Here is a 14264-nt window from a genome sequence, read left to right as displayed (position 1 = left end):
CCTTTAGCCAACACATGCTTCGTTGTCTCAGGGAAGTATCCCTTTCAACTTCATCAACGTGATTCTGTCTAAGTGTCCTCTGCATTCAAACCTCCTATGTGGTGTGAATAAACCGCACCGGAGGTCGTCGGTTCGTTGTGCCTGTCACAGGCGCTAATGTCATGAGTTGATATCCTCTGATGCAAAAATGTGTGGTTGCGGTATATGGTTGAACATTCTCTCAAGTGTAAGTTTCCAGACAATCTATAGTAAGTGTCTCGTACTGCTTCACTCTGGTATAATAGTGATACCTCTCTTCTTCTTACAGATACATTTGCACCACCACTCTCTGTGAGTATAACTAAAGCCTCGTGGAGATGTAGTCCCTGAACGATTGTATTGTTGTGACGAGTCTGGGCGAGTCTGCACCAAACAAGCTCGTCTCGAGCAGACTTGCCTGGATTCGTCACAGGAATATACTTGATTGAAGCAGTGCGAGACAGGCACAATGAACCGACGACCTCCCTTGCAGTTTATTCACACCACATAGGAGGTTTGAATGCAGAGGACACTTAGACAGAATAGCCTTGATGAAGTTGTAAGGATACTTCCAAGAGACAACGAAACACGTGTTGGCTAAAGGAGGTCTAACGAAACAAGAAAAAATACATAAAATAAAACTACTTCACGAGTCAAGACCCGAATCTCTGTGTTCTCATTATATTTTATGTTTTGAATGAACTTTTTGATAATGATTGCGTGTGCTTTATGAAGGTGTTCAATCCTAGAATTGTAACTAGGGGAGTAGGGTGCATCTTCCCATCATTTGAGAGCACCGCGGGCTAAAACCCTGTTCGTATACAACTGTATGAGATGGTATTATGAGCGCCTCGACCTCACAAACACCTGATTGTTAAAATTAGTACCTCACACAATCGGTGCTCCTTTGCAAGGGGTGATCTAGTTTCATAGGTTTTAAAAAAAATATTTGTGAATGAACTTTTTTTTTTTAAATTTTGTTTGAATGCTTGTTTCTCTATTTTTAATTTTCTTTTTTATTGTATTGTTTTGCAGTTCCAATCATTGAATTTGCTTAGTCTGGGTCCTCGACTTCTGGTAATGACTCTGTGTTCCATAGTGCTTCACAGGGGGTCCCTGGGTTCCAGCTATGATTACATGGGGGTCCTCAGAGGTCAAAAGGTTAAGAACCACTGGTCTGGTGCAGTGGTAATTTTGTTCAGAGTTAGAGGGTTGTTGAGAGTTAACCTATCGTTTCCTCAGCCTACGTCATGGCCACATTCTCCAAGAATTCAATTATTTGGGCCCTGGACGTCTGTTTTTTTTTTTGTATGTGTAGAGCATAAATGTTGAAAGCTGCTGCTATTTGTACATTATTATAATGCGCGTCTCTGATACGAGAAATTTTGTTTTGGAGCGATCTTAAAGTAGGCGTGCAAGGTCCTACTCAGCCCCTCACCCTCTCCATGCGTTCAAGATTTAGTCTCCCTATTCATCAAATCGCATCTGTTTCTGCCACTTGCAGTATTCAGTAAAAACCTCATTGTGCTGTCCAGCATATTTTGCTTCTCCTTGCAGGCTGCCTCTGGTCCAGGTCCTTCAGTTTTGCCTCATGCACCTGAAGTTTTTCTGTTTTTTATTTTAACCGCTTGGCCTACTTTGATATTGTGACCACTAATTACTGCCTTGAATGCTTCCCATACCAGGCAAAGTGTGAAAGGTTGAGCTCCAAATTGTCTGTAATGTCAACTGCAATTTCGCTCATTTTTGCCAAGATCTTAAAGCACAATCTTCAGAGCGAAATCTCAATAGTTTGAACGGCTGATGTTCAGCAGGTAAGGTATGCTGCAGTGTCAGTGAGAAATGCTCCAACTGTGTGAGTTGAGTACGGTATGTTGGTGATCCATGTCAGCATTGGGGTGTCACTAATAAAGCAATCAATACAAGACGTAGTGATGTACTGTAGAGTAGGAGGAGTAAACCGGCCATCTTCCCGTGCCTGACTTCTCGCAGACCCAACATTCTATATTTATTAAACAACTCTTTGGTTGCGATCTGATCTTAGCTGTTTAATTGACGCATATGGCTTTATGGATTTGTCTTTTTCAGAATTTAGTTCTAAATTAAAATGCTTCCCACCAACAATTAATGGCATGCATCATGATGACTGATAGGTTGGCAATCTCCAGGAATGTATTGATGTCCGATGTAATTGGACAATAAATGTTGATTAGTGTCAGCACAGTGTTGTGGAGGAGACCCATGATGAGATACCTGCCCACTGGGTCGTATACGGCGCGTTAATGCATATATTCTAAATGCGTAGTTATTAATATGGCTATATGCATTCGTATATGATCTAGGAGGTAAAATATGAATTGCTTCCCCATCTGTTGGTGGGCTTGGGCAGCCTGCTCGGCTTAAGATGCGTCTTCTGAAGTAGGGCAATATCGATTTTGTGTTGGTTTAAATACGCCTCGGCGCATTTTGGGCGTTTTTCATTCCATGATAAGTCTGTGGTCTTGGTGCACATAGCATCATTTTTAGGGCTAGCCGTGTGGATATTCATGACTTGTTTGCCGTATAGTGCAGGAGTATCAATAAAATCTGTGATCGTGTGAGGGGCACAATAAAAAGGGATACCAATAACCTTGAGCCCATCCCTTCCACAACAAAAATACATTTACATGTACCCAAAATACCATCTCTAAAATGTTATGAATTTGATAGTGTTACACACATTAGGGCGAATGGTAGGCCATGCTACGCCAAAACCCATGAACCTTTGTCTCCAAGAACCCACCTAGCAGTCGAAAAAAGGGGGAGTTAAAAATCGTGTACTGGTACACTGTTTCTATCAAGTGTGCGTTAAGAGCATAATCATTATTATATGTCCGCAATGAGAAAGCGTGACAGTAGTGACCGTATTACCATCCTCCACAATTTCCTCAATTTTTCTTTGCTTCTCGCAATGTGTAGGGCTCTATGAGGTGTTGGGTTCATACAGACTAACTTTCAGAGCCTTTATTTTTTCATTGGCAAATCTATTCACCTACTGGTCTGTTTTATGAACAACTCAAGCTCAGAAGAAGCCGATAAGACTCTCTACATTATACATACGAATCAACAGATTAATTTATGTCCTAGTAAAGAATGATGGTCCACCATTAAGTTTGATTGCATATTAAAATGTTTATCCAGTCTGGTTTTATCCCCTTGGTACTCCTAGTCTGTACATGACCAGCGATTATTCCAAAATAAACATCTTTTGCTTTTAAATTTGAAACCGTTACTTGCGATCCATTAGATACTACATCACCAGAACCATACGTTGAAACAGTTGGGTGGTTCCCCCGGTGATAGTGGTGTTTGGGGGATTATCGATGATCAGCATTCCTCCAGTTGTTAGCACCCAGTATAATAAGAAATTGTGTAAAAGTGAAACTAAGAAAGGTATATGTTCACTTACTGAGAGAGTAAACACTGTAGTAGTAATGCATTTTTGAATCAGAATAGCTCTGCCTCCTAATCACCAGTATCCAATTCATGTGGCAAATCACTGTTGGTTTCCTATTTAGTAGGATGTGTAGCTGTGGTTTAGTTGAACTAACTATGTTGACCTAGCCCAGAAATTCCTCGGATGTTAAGGCAGAACGACAGAAGGGAACTTGTAGCGCACGCAGCACAGAACTTTCAGTGTCCTAGCAGTGTGCCTGTCTGTGATCACAACGCTGCACTGTCAGCTTGCCCTATATATACACACACACACCCACATTTATATATGTTTAATGTGCACATATTAAAAAGTTGAGTTGCAACAGCAGCTCTAGTTATGGTTGGGTACAAGTTTCCATTGGAAAAGCAAGTTTTGTTTTACTTATAACTTTGGTGCCCTACCTCGCTCGCCACTATTGAATCAAATATCGAAACTGGCTAGGTTTTGGCGTGTTAAATTTCGTGCAGACATGTCCAGGATGCGAAAAATGTAGATAGAGGGTCAGAAAATGAGTGCTTTCTATTTTAACTCTCAAAGGAGACTAATCCCTCTGCTACAGTAAAACCAACTGAATGGAACTACACTATGGCCCAGCTTGCAAATATAACTTTTCTCAAAGATGTGCTTGGTTTGTTGTAAATCTATCAGTGGTTCATCAGAAATTAGCATTATAAACATGTGTTCATTGTCCTTTGAAGGATTAAATTATCGAGAGATGTTGCTGGTTAAATAGCAGCTCCTCTGTAGATTTGCAAAACCATGAAGGATCCTCCTATCCCTTACTAAAAAGGTACGTAAAGGGACAAGTGAGCTTTTTCTCCTATTATCAATTGAAGATCTGGAGCTGCTGTCACAGAAAAATGTTTGGCAGTCACCATTACCCAGCACTGTGCGCAGAGTGCCACTTTGGTAAACATTAAACAAGCTACATAAGGGGCAGGTTGGCCCCTAAAGAGACTCATTCCCACAAGAATTAAAAATAATTTGTAAAAATTGATTTATCTATCCAGAACCCTCCCTAAACTACACAGATCCTCCGAGAGGTCTCATAATCCACAAATACTAATTACAACATTTATCAAAACAAAAACCAGTTCTTTCTACCTCAGGTGTCTACGGCCGAAGGCCATGCGTGGCAGGAGTTGCTAGGGCCAACCCGCTTACGCTCCGCATTCAGGGCATTGCTTTTCTAGAAGTTGAATGGAGCACATTGTCACAAAATAAGAACAAAAATTCATAGAAACCAGCACGGATAAAATAACACTATGGTTTGCTTTGGTCATAACGCAGTGTTAAAAAAAACAAATTCACTTTAAACAAGCATTGGCATAGCCAATAGGTCTCGCCTTTGGGACCTTATAAGTGCTTAGCCATGCAACAGTTGCAAAACAAAATACTTATAAGGTCCCAAAAGCGAGACCTATTGGCTATGCCAAGCGGCCGTGCGGCCGCGAAAGTGATCGCGATCAAACATCAAAAGTAACGCGAAAGTAACCTCGGTCAAGCGCGGCACGCGTGCCCGAGCACATGCACTGTAGCTCTAGGCTGGCTTGGTAGCACTTTTTGGAGCCCTCACAAAATGTCTCGCCAGACCAGCGCATGCGCTGGGTCAGGCGAGATCTAAAAACTAATTAAAGTGCAGTAATGGTTACAAAATAAAACTAAAAATTCTTACATTCCCCAGTTAACCCATAGCTTGCACTCCTGTCATACAAACAATAACTGTTAAACCAACTGCAACTATTATGACTTGACAATGGAGCAACAAATAAGAGAACTTTGCACAAATACAAAGAGCCCATGGTCCATCCATCCGTGCCATTTCTATACCTATGCTCTATACCTTTCATTTGTCGAAGTACTGAGCAGCAGGCCAGTCATCCACCACATTGCAGAGAATCTAACCTGTAAGTTGTTAAATTGTTATTGAATATGACCTCTGACAGGTGTTAATGTAAAGAGTAGGGAAGGGGTTGTGAGCGTATGTTCCTCCTTTTCAAAGGTGTGTGTTCCGGTCAGTAGTGTAATTCCTTATTTAAATGCAGCACAATACAAGTTGGTTTGAGTGAGAATAGTTCTTTTTATTCACCAGTTGATTAAATCCATTTCACTCATTATACATTTTTCATAGAATACGTTAAGGAAAGAGAACAGCAGACACGTGTTTCGCCCTGTGTGGCGGGTAGAGCCAGGGCTTTCTCAAGGCTAGTCATATCATTCCAGCAAACATTGTCTTAACGTTTAGTTTGTTCATTTCCAAGATTGTAACGGAACATTATTTTTTAACATCCAAATTTCAAAGTAGATCCAATGATAGTCTCACTTTTGAAAAGGAGGAACATACGCTCACAACCCCTTCCCTACTTGCTTTTTGGAGGCTGAAAAGGTCCAGAGCCTTGAGCAAAGTTCCTCCAGCACTCTAGGGATTCGTATCCGGAATCGGGATCTTTGGGCCATCTCCTTTACCTTAACGTTAAAGTAAAGAGTGCCTGGCGGTGTGTATATATATCGACCTGCCCTGACTGCCCTGGTCACTCATTCAAGATGTTTAATATTTCTGCCCATGAGCTGTGAAAGCATTAATGATACATAGAAACCACTGTGTTAAAACCCACCTGGTCTTTGAGTGGCGGGCTTCAGGGTCAAGGGCTGAGACCAGGTGGCGGAAGAAGGAAGAGAAAGGGTTTTGGATCCAGGGCAGAGTAGAAGGCAGTGGAAGGTACAGGCTCTATGGATCGCAGGGTTTTGGGATCGAGGGGCGATACCAAGTGGCAGGCAATGTTAAGGGCGCTGTGGATTTAGTCCTGAACAGTCTAGTAACATACAATCCTATCCCATACAGGAAAATGATGTCAAGTCCAACATCAACAAGAAGTTTTCTGCACATTACGATGCGGTGGAGGCTGAGCTGAAATCCAGCACAGTGGGTAAGTGCGGAATGACTCTTTAATGGCCCTGTTTTTGTACCCCCTGCCAGCGATCTCCCTTCAGTGCCACTCGTGTGTACCTCCTTCATCAACCAATAGTGTGCTGCTCGGCTGATCGTATGGTATGCAGAGAGTCTACATTTTCCTCTAATGTCCATCCTCCCTCTCCATAAGCCAGGAAAGATGCAGCGTAGTACCACTCCTTCTGCATCTATGATTAGTACTGTGGTAACATTATTGGGTAGGGCTAGTTTATGTAGACGTGCCTGGTTAAATGTGCCTGAAGTCTCTTTTAGCTTGACATCTACAACTTGTTTTGTCTTCAGAATCTCCAGTGTCTTGATTCTATTACCCGCCGGCATGGTGGTGACTTTTACTGGCATGTAAGGAACTTGAGAAAAGGGCTTTGCTGCTGCCTGCCCTGTCCTGAGTATATGTCTTGTTTTGTTTCTCTCCCACCAGGGTTGGTGACCCTGAATGATATGAAAGCCAAGCAGGAGGCTCTGGTGAAGGAAAGAGAGAAACAACTGGCCAAGAAAGAGCAGTACAAAGACCTGCAGCTGTGAGTATACCAGTGACCCCTCCCATTAGTGCTTATCTCTGATGTGTACGACCCCTCCCGTGAGTGCTTATATCTGATGTGTACGTGCCCCTTCCCTTCTTCTCCACTCTGAGTGTGGCAGGGTGCGTCTCCCATACACTGCGCAGCTCCCCACGAGTTCCGATTTGAATGTGGCTTTATCCCACCCTCGTCTCTATATATTTCTCCAGCATGCCTCCATATCTCGGGTGTTAGCGTACCGCTCCCTTTCCATCTCTCCAGCCTTTCTCCTGATTTCAGCTGTGAATGGAATAGTGTTCCACCACTCCGTCTCTTCACTCCTCGTTCTTCAGGCTTCATTATAAGTCAAGTCTCTGTTTTATTTATTTATTTTGAGTTTTATATAGCGCTGGCTAGACCCGTAGGTATCGGAGCGCTTTACATGAGGATCGTTCCGTTACAGATTACAAATTACATACGTTACCAGAGCATAGTAGAACATGGGCAGAAAAACAATGTAACAGTAATTAGACGAAGGGTGAGGGAGAGAGTAGACAACGGCGGGGAGACGTTAAGAACTGTTCCCAATGTCCAGCTGGGTAGTTGATGGCCGAGGTGGTGAGCCAGGGCGGATCTCCTTTATAGCTGTCTAGCAGCTCCACCGGGCATCAGCAATGGTGCTCAGGTTTCAGCGGTCAGGAAAAAGAAAAACAGTTTTTCATGGTTACAATAGTTACAGTTGCAAAGTCCAATACAGAAGAAACAAGTCCCCAGGAGAGGAAAGAGGGAAGGAGGGTGGCGGGGGGGGGGGGGGGGGGGGGGGGCAGGGACCTGAGAAACTGATATGATCTGGCAGATCAGCAGTGGGAGTGAAAAACCTCGTGGGGGCCCAAGAAGGTAGAGTAAACGGGCCCAATGCTTAGATGGGGTCTCATAGTCATTAAGTCCAGAGTCAAGTTGGGTCACCGCGTTAGGTCATCTCAGCAATGTAGGGCTGCCGTGCCGTGTCTTGTTCCGTGTCTCCCTCAGCAGATCCTGTACTTGAGACCGGACCATCATTGCGATAGGGAGAGGTTAAGCAGGCTTCTGTACTATCTGGGACAGAAGTGCGGGGTTGCTGGGTGTACAGTCACCTATGATGTGGAATGTCAAGCTGCCACCAAGCGTGCGCCATCTTATATGCCGGGAGAACAGATTCAATAATGAAGATTGTTATTGTACCCACGGAACACATGGGCAGCTGGCGAGCGGTGAGTTGCGGATCAGGTACGAGTGAGGCAAGGCGTGGGTACAGATGAAAAACAATCTGGAGATGTGCGAGCGTTACAAACTCTGTGCCATTTTAGGGTCAGGCAAAGTTAGGGGATCCATTGTCCCATCGATGATAATAGGTTATTGAAGGTAGGAAATAAAAAGGGTACCTTCAGTAACGATTGGCCTGAGAGTCATTGAGAGGCCTTCTTTCAGTGGAGCAGCCACTCGAGGGAAACCGGAGCTCAGTCAGGCTGCAAGCACTGCAGTCAGACACACCCGGGAATCCACCGCTCAACGAGGACTCATTGGTGGAATTGAAAGTAGAAATCAACACCGCTACTGGCGTGTTTCAAAGGCGGATCAAGAGGATGTCGCTGTATGATCCGGAAGGGGTCCGCAGTAGACTAAGCAAAAGGTCAAGTCCTCGTTGTGGATGTCAAGCGACAGATCTGGAAGGCATCGCGGGGCATTTCTGGAGGGGTCCACAGTGAGTAAAACAAGATGTCGAGTCCTGGAGGGGTTAGGCGGTCGGAGGGGGGGAGACCCGCTAGCTCACATTCCCACAGCAGCGAGGCATCTCTGCCGAGCCAGTGGCCAATATGGCAAAGGCTCCATAGGCGCTCCCTCGGGAAACTCTGAGGTTGTGAAGCAGGCAACCCAGATCATTCCTGGGGTCCGCAGTGAGTAAAGCAAGAGGTAGAGTCCTGGAGGAGGGTGGCGGTCGGAGGGGGGGGGGGGAGAGCCGCTAGCTCACATTCCCACAGCATCGAGGCATCTCCGCCGAGCCAGCGGCCATGATGGCAAAGGCTCCATAGGCGCTCCCTCGGGAAACTCAGAGGGTGTGCAGCAGGCCACCCGGATCATTCCAGGGGGAAAGGAAGGCACCGGAGTGCGGGCATAAGATCCACAGTAGGTGAGGAGGCAGAAGGGGGAGAGAGACCCGGGCCAAATGCCAGAGGCAGTTCCCAGTCGGAGGATCTCCCGGCCGGAGCTCCTCACCCGGCGGCCATCTTGGCAATCAATCCTCTGTTCCTCCTCATAATCTACTGCCTCACCATCTCTTAGGTGGGTGTTGAGGTATCCCAGCCTCCTCAAGATGTAAGCTGCAGCAGTGTTGTGCCTCCCAGCCCTTTCAACCGGAGCCCAAATAGAAAGCAAGGCTGATTTTATTTCATAACTGACTTCACTTGCTCACATGGAAAATCATAGGATTTCAGAATGCAGCCTGAAAAAGACACGTTCACCCACTTAGTACGTCTCGTCTAGTCACTGATGTCATTTTCCCTTATGATCCAAAACAAAAATGGATAACTTAGACAATTGCATCTGCCTTTGGTTCTTAGAGCTTAGAACCCAATTATCGGGACTTTTCATTGATTTAAGGGTCCTGACTGCTGTTGATGTTCAGGAGACTTTGGGGGATTTAAACAGAACGCCCCCACCCCCTTTATTTTTTACTTTTAATTTGTTCCATTAAATTTATTTGTCTCCACAGTAACATTTAGGTCAAAGTTGTTTCTCTCAAACATTTGAGTATCGTACTGTCCTGAACGTGACCATATAAAATTCTTAAACCATGGACCCTTTGCTAAAGGAGGCCACTTGTTGTTTTAGTAAAGGGAGCAAAGCTCAAGAAGGAATCGTTCAGATCTTTACTTTCTCCCTCAGTCGAATCTGATGCTTCGAGGAACGCAGGGCACTCATTGAGTCATATAGAGTGAGCAAACTGAACCTTCTTTATCTAAAATGATACAGCCTGGTTGTCTACCACTAACACTTTGAGGAGAGTGCTCTCAAAGTCCCAATAGCTGCTGGTGATGAAGATTGTTTTTAACATCAGAAATTACCTTTGACCTTGCTCATAGCACCCAGACAGGTTATTTTGAGAGAGGGGAGTTTTCACCCTGGGATTTAGCTTTGCTAAGATATTTGAAATTTCCTGTTGTAGTGCAATATGACTTGGAGAGGCCATAGTTTTGGTTCGAACAAATATGACCGATAACGCCACCCTCTCTTCTTTAATGGGCCTAGGCTTGTTACTAAGTCTTTTATGTCCCTTCGGGTTCTGAGTAAACTGCAGTAGAGCCGTGAAGAGATCAGGAAGAGGCCTGGAGGAACTATTGTTCAACCACATACTGTGTGATCTAGATACAATTTAATTACATCTCTTAGGAAGACTTGCATGCTGGTGGGGGCAGCGGAGGATCTGTAATAAAAGATAAATTGTTAGACATAACATGTGGGCACCATTCTTACTCATCCTGAAATGGGAAAGATTTCCAGTCTTGCTCAAAAAATTATCAATGAAAATATGGTAAACAGGAGATTGCAGTCATCTTACAGAAAAGAGCAAACATTTGAGAGGTGTTACTGACCTTTATTAAGAAGAGAGGCTCTGAAAACTGCAGGAACTGAGTTCATACCTCCTGGGCAAAGCAAGTGAAATACTATCAAAACAGAAAACAAATTTGAATTCCCCTGGGGAGGATTGAGCAGAGTGTGCGCGGCTTCCCTGGATTCATGGGATCCAGCTGGAGCCTGGAAGAACATATGTGACTCAAGCGCAGGAAGGGACCCATCTGAGTAACCACAGCTGGGTTGGAGGGTACTCTTAGGCACTTCCTATTTCCTTGTGGCCCCTCGAGTCGCTGGCACGTAGCCAATCTTGGTCACCCGAGTCGAACTAAGGTGGCTGCTAATTATTGGTGTATGGCTAACAGAGATGGGCAGGAAGACCCTCTTGTTGCTACTGAACTACTGTGAGGATAAGGCAAAACTTTTGAGGTGGCATGCACCTAATAATGCAGACTGTCAAGACCCTGGCACAAGTGAGAATACTCTGGTTGGGGTCCCCCATGTTATCCCTGTTGGCCCCAGAAGTTTGATTCCTCTGTGTCTGCTACACAAAATTAAGCAACAGTCATTTGTTAATTAGAAGGGACCTGGTAGGTACTTGGGGGCATCAAGGCAGGTGGGGTGGGCTTGGAGGTGATGAATGCAAAACATCCAGAGTCCACATGTAAAGTGTAGCCACCGGTTTGGTTGAGAGGGAAGATAATGGTCTAGATTTTGGACTCAATTTATGGTTAGACCGTACAGTAATTTGCAGCCCAAAGACTGAGGGCTATGACTGGGGAGACTGCTAACAGAGGCAGGGTGTAATTTATAGTTCTTGAAGTGATGATGGGGTGTGGACTTGGTCTTTCCCCATCTTCCCCAGTGAAACACCAGAACAAGGGGCCCAGCAAATCAAACTTGAAAAATATGCAAGGCTCGCTCGCCAGACCTCCGCCCTAAAGTCCATTGTGACGGAGATACCAGAAACGGCGACTGCTGCTACTGATGATATCCTGCCAGCTATCCTGGCCTCCAGTGTATCAGTAGAGCACAGCATTGAGAAAGGGGCCACGGATGTTTCTTTACTCCATCAAGTCGTCTGCAATGTGGTGTACCGAGTGACCACAGCAGAGGGTCAGCTAACAGAAGTTGAAAACACCCTCCTCACCCTCAAAACCAAGGTGGCTCATCTAGTGGACTCAACTAAGCACCTGGAAGACTGTGTGGTGAACTCTGAACAGTGTACATGGTGCGAAAATCTAAGGATCGTGTTGAATCCTTGAGGAAGGGAAGGGCTCCCAAGAGCCCTCCTAGCAAGGCTCCGGAACGAAATGGACCAAGACGGCCTACTTGGTGCAGCCCGATAAACTGGTGAGGTCCAAGAGGAGGATGATCTTCCTGGACTACACGAAACCAGTCCAAGAGCATCCAAAAGCCTTTGTTGGCATTACACAGCTACTGAAGTTGATGCAACTGGACAGCACATTACTATTTCCCACTTAACCCTAGGTGATCCTCCATGGCAGATGTCAATTCTTTGACACCCCTGGTGTTGCATGGCATTGGTATAAGGAACTGAAGGTCCTGCATGACCCTTCCCAGGTAGTGAGCAGTAGGGACTGCAGTCTTGTAGAGGCTCGTCCAGAGGGTAAGAGGAACTTTGGACGAAGAGGTGCAGATCTGCGCGAAGGTCCAACCTAAGTAACTGCTGAATTAAATAGTTTATCGAGTGATAAAGGAGAGACTTGAGACACCTATCGGGAATGCTCTTGATTGTAAACTAGACCATTGATGGTGGATCCGGAAACTCATTAAGAGACTTGTTTGTTCTTTTTCAGAACTGTTTTGTTTCTTCTCTGATATCCTGATACTGACTTGCACACATGAGCTACACTCACTCTACCCATCTGTTACACCATTGACTGGCTGACCGTGTCACACGCCGTAAATTGGTACGGGGATGTGTTGACACACTGTTTAAACTGACTGGGTGTGGTAGATGCATCTGGGTTGGGGGAGGAAAGCTACAGATAGTATATCCCTACCCTTCAGCCGCCTCAGCTGCAAGACATGGATGAAAGTCTTCTCCTCTTAGGGATGGTTTGGTTTTATAGTCCTTGCGCTTGTGTTACAATAATAGAAATTAAGATTAGTCACGCTGACTTGAAAGAGTTGGGAGCGAGCGTTGATTCTAATTGAGGCATTTGGCTTGAGAATGGAGGGGTGGGAGACCAAAGAGGGTCTGTGTTACAAATGGGGTTTCTGGGTGGCAGAGTATGCCCCCCTACCAAGCAGGAGCCACAATCTTAGTCAGGGTAAGTCACTACACAACCTAAATTATCCTGTACTCACCCTCTGGCAGCTTGGCACAAAGCGGTCAGTCTTAACTTAAGAGGCAATGTGGTAAAATATTTGTGCAACACTTGAACAGTAAAACAGTGAAAACACCCACAAAAAAGACTCCATAACAGTTTAGAAAAAAAAAGTATAATTTTGTAAATAAAAAAAGACCAAAGCGAAAAAAATACAATATGTAGAAGTTGAGATATTATTATTATTATATATATTTTATTTTTTTATTATTATTTTTTTTAAAAGAGTTTTAGCGCTTTAAAGCAAATAAAATAGCCTTTTAAGGGTTACTTGAGAAATCGCTGGACCGGGCAAAGTCAAAAGTTCAGGCAATCCGCGAGGGAGCGCAGGCCGGCTACAGGACCCATGTGGGCCCGGTAAACAAAATACCTTATCCCGGTCGCATCAAGGAGGTGCAGTTTAGCGATGTGTCAATGTTGATTCCGCAGTGATGGCAATGCGTCGATTCTGCAGACGAGTTGCCGAGCTGCGATACGCCAGGTTTCTCCACGCAGTTGAAGGGATGTGTCTATCTCACCAAGCTGCTGTGGTCGCAAAGCGAGGTTTTGCAGCGTGAATCTTTCTGGATTCACTATGCTGTGCATTATTCCGCGATCTTGTGGTTGGGTCCGGATTCGTAGTCTTCTTTTTTTTTTTTTTTTTTTTGTAGCCCAGGTGGGCGGCGACGACCACCATTTGGTGCACCTTCCGTGACGTCGTCGTGCTTCCTGCGGAAGTCCCACCTTTGGGGCGCCATCTTCAGATTCTTTTTTCCGCCGTTGGGTCTGGATCGTCATCGAGAAGCTCCAGAGTTACAACCGAAGGAAGAAGAAAGAAAAGCGAGTTTCGTCGACAAATACATCGGAGATATCACAGGAAAGGAAGATATTTCATCAGGAGCGCGAAGAAAGGAAGTTCAGCGCCCTTTTCTTCGACGACCTTGGAGAATGCGAACTCAGAGGCCCTGAGCGCAATGGACAAGACGCCATTCAAGTTCTGCCCAAACTGCCACCACAAGTTCGCGCAGAAGGACCTGCATCCGGTCTGCAACCTCTGCCTACCGGTCGAACACCAGAGTAAGGACTGCAACGCCTGCTCAGCCTTCGCGCCGAAGACGCTCAGGGTGAGAGATCGGCAGAGAAGAGCCAACGCCAGCATGGAGGGCAAGGGTAAGGCCCCATCGCTCCACGATCTGGGCCTCTCCACGGACGACGAGGACAACGTCGCCGAGACAGCCGAAAACTTCACGGTCGTAGAGACCGACAAGAAAAAAGAAGACGAGGTAAGAGAATCGTCGAGCGCAAAACAGAAAGTACCTCGAAAACACGAGGTTGACTCGAGAAAATCTGAGTCAAAGTCC

The 14264-nt window shown here is 45.3% G+C and overlaps 1 protein-coding gene across 2 annotated transcripts in view; it reads left to right on the top strand.

Annotated features, from left to right (window-relative positions):
* FAM50A (family with sequence similarity 50 member A) overlaps window positions 1-14264 on the top strand; it is a 179211-nt gene that overhangs the window by 13764 nt on the left and 151183 nt on the right. For both annotated transcript variants that reach the window (XR_014969681.1, XM_085629712.1), the window contains exons 2-3: window positions 6336-6420; window positions 6883-6982. Coding sequence is in view for 1 of the 2 variants with exons in the window: in XM_085629712.1 (XP_085485838.1) it covers window positions 6336-6420; window positions 6883-6982 (185 nt within the window). In the remaining variant the exon portion in view is untranslated. The remainder of the gene's footprint in view (window positions 1-6335; window positions 6421-6882; window positions 6983-14264) is intronic.

This window comes from Triturus cristatus, chromosome 10 (genome assembly GCF_964204655.1).
Source record: "Triturus cristatus chromosome 10, aTriCri1.1, whole genome shotgun sequence".
Taxonomy (NCBI): domain Eukaryota; kingdom Metazoa; phylum Chordata; class Amphibia; order Caudata; family Salamandridae; genus Triturus; species Triturus cristatus.
Note: the sequence above shows the minus strand (reverse complement) of the source record. Positions and strands in the feature narration are given on the sequence as shown.